Raw genomic sequence first — 673 nt, 5'->3', positions numbered from 1 at the left:
CGGAGGGCGATGCGCCGCCGCGGCCCCCCGCGCCGCCGCCCCCCGCCCCGGCCCCCGCGGCGGCGGCAGAGCCCGGCCCGCCCGGCCCCAGCGGGGAGGCGCCGCTGGGCGTGGAGGGGTCGGAGAGGCTGGGGTTGCCGTCGCTGAGCGCCCCCGGCGAGCCCGGCGACAGGACCTCCATCTTGGGGATCTTCAGCGGCGACTCGGCGGCCGGGAGCTGCGAGGAGCCACAGGGCGCCGCCATATTGGAGCTGCGGAGCCGAGCGGGCGGATATGACGCGCGCCTGGGGGAGGGGCTTCCGGCCGAGGGGAGGAAGGCGGCAGAAGGGGGAGCGCGCGCGGGAAGCACGTGCAGTGGGATGGGGAGGGGGGTGCACGCGCGCTCGGAGGGCGCTCGAGGACAGGTGGGGGCGTGGCCGGGGCGGGGCTGTCTGCCCGCGGGGCTTGAGGTGGGCGTGCTCGCGGGCCACGTGGCTGGCCAGGGGGCGCTGCCAGGAGCCCGCGTGGAGGGGCTGGCTCAGGGCGGTGCCTCAGGGCTGCCGAGGTGCCTGTTCTTTGGCCTTGGCTGCGCTTGCTCATGCTCCAGTGTAAAACGGAACCTGAAACCGGTGTCACCTTTCCAAATGGGACACCCCAAAACCGAGTGACCCCCCCTCAGTGCAAACTCCTTAAC

At 74.6% G+C, this 673-nt stretch overlaps 1 protein-coding gene across 1 annotated transcript in view; it reads right to left on the bottom strand.

The window, feature by feature from the left end:
• MSANTD2 (Myb/SANT DNA binding domain containing 2) overlaps positions 1 to 253 on the bottom strand; it is a 31,623-nt gene extending 31,370 nt beyond the window's left edge. Inside the window, exon 1 of the mRNA XM_026657877.2 lies at positions 78 to 253. Within this exon, the coding sequence (XP_026513662.1) occupies positions 78 to 244 (167 nt within the window). The 5' untranslated portion in view covers positions 245 to 253. The remainder of the gene's footprint in view (positions 1 to 77) is intronic.
• Between the last annotated feature and the right edge of the window lie 420 nt (positions 254 to 673).

The sequence above is a fragment of the Terrapene carolina genome, unplaced genomic scaffold (genome assembly GCF_002925995.2).
Source record: "Terrapene carolina triunguis isolate 2854851 unplaced genomic scaffold, T_m_triunguis-2.0 Scaffold374, whole genome shotgun sequence".
NCBI classification, from domain to species: Eukaryota; Metazoa; Chordata; order Testudines; family Emydidae; genus Terrapene; species Terrapene triunguis.
The sequence above is the reverse complement of the archived record's forward strand: the minus strand, read 5'-3'. Positions and strand labels throughout refer to the sequence as shown.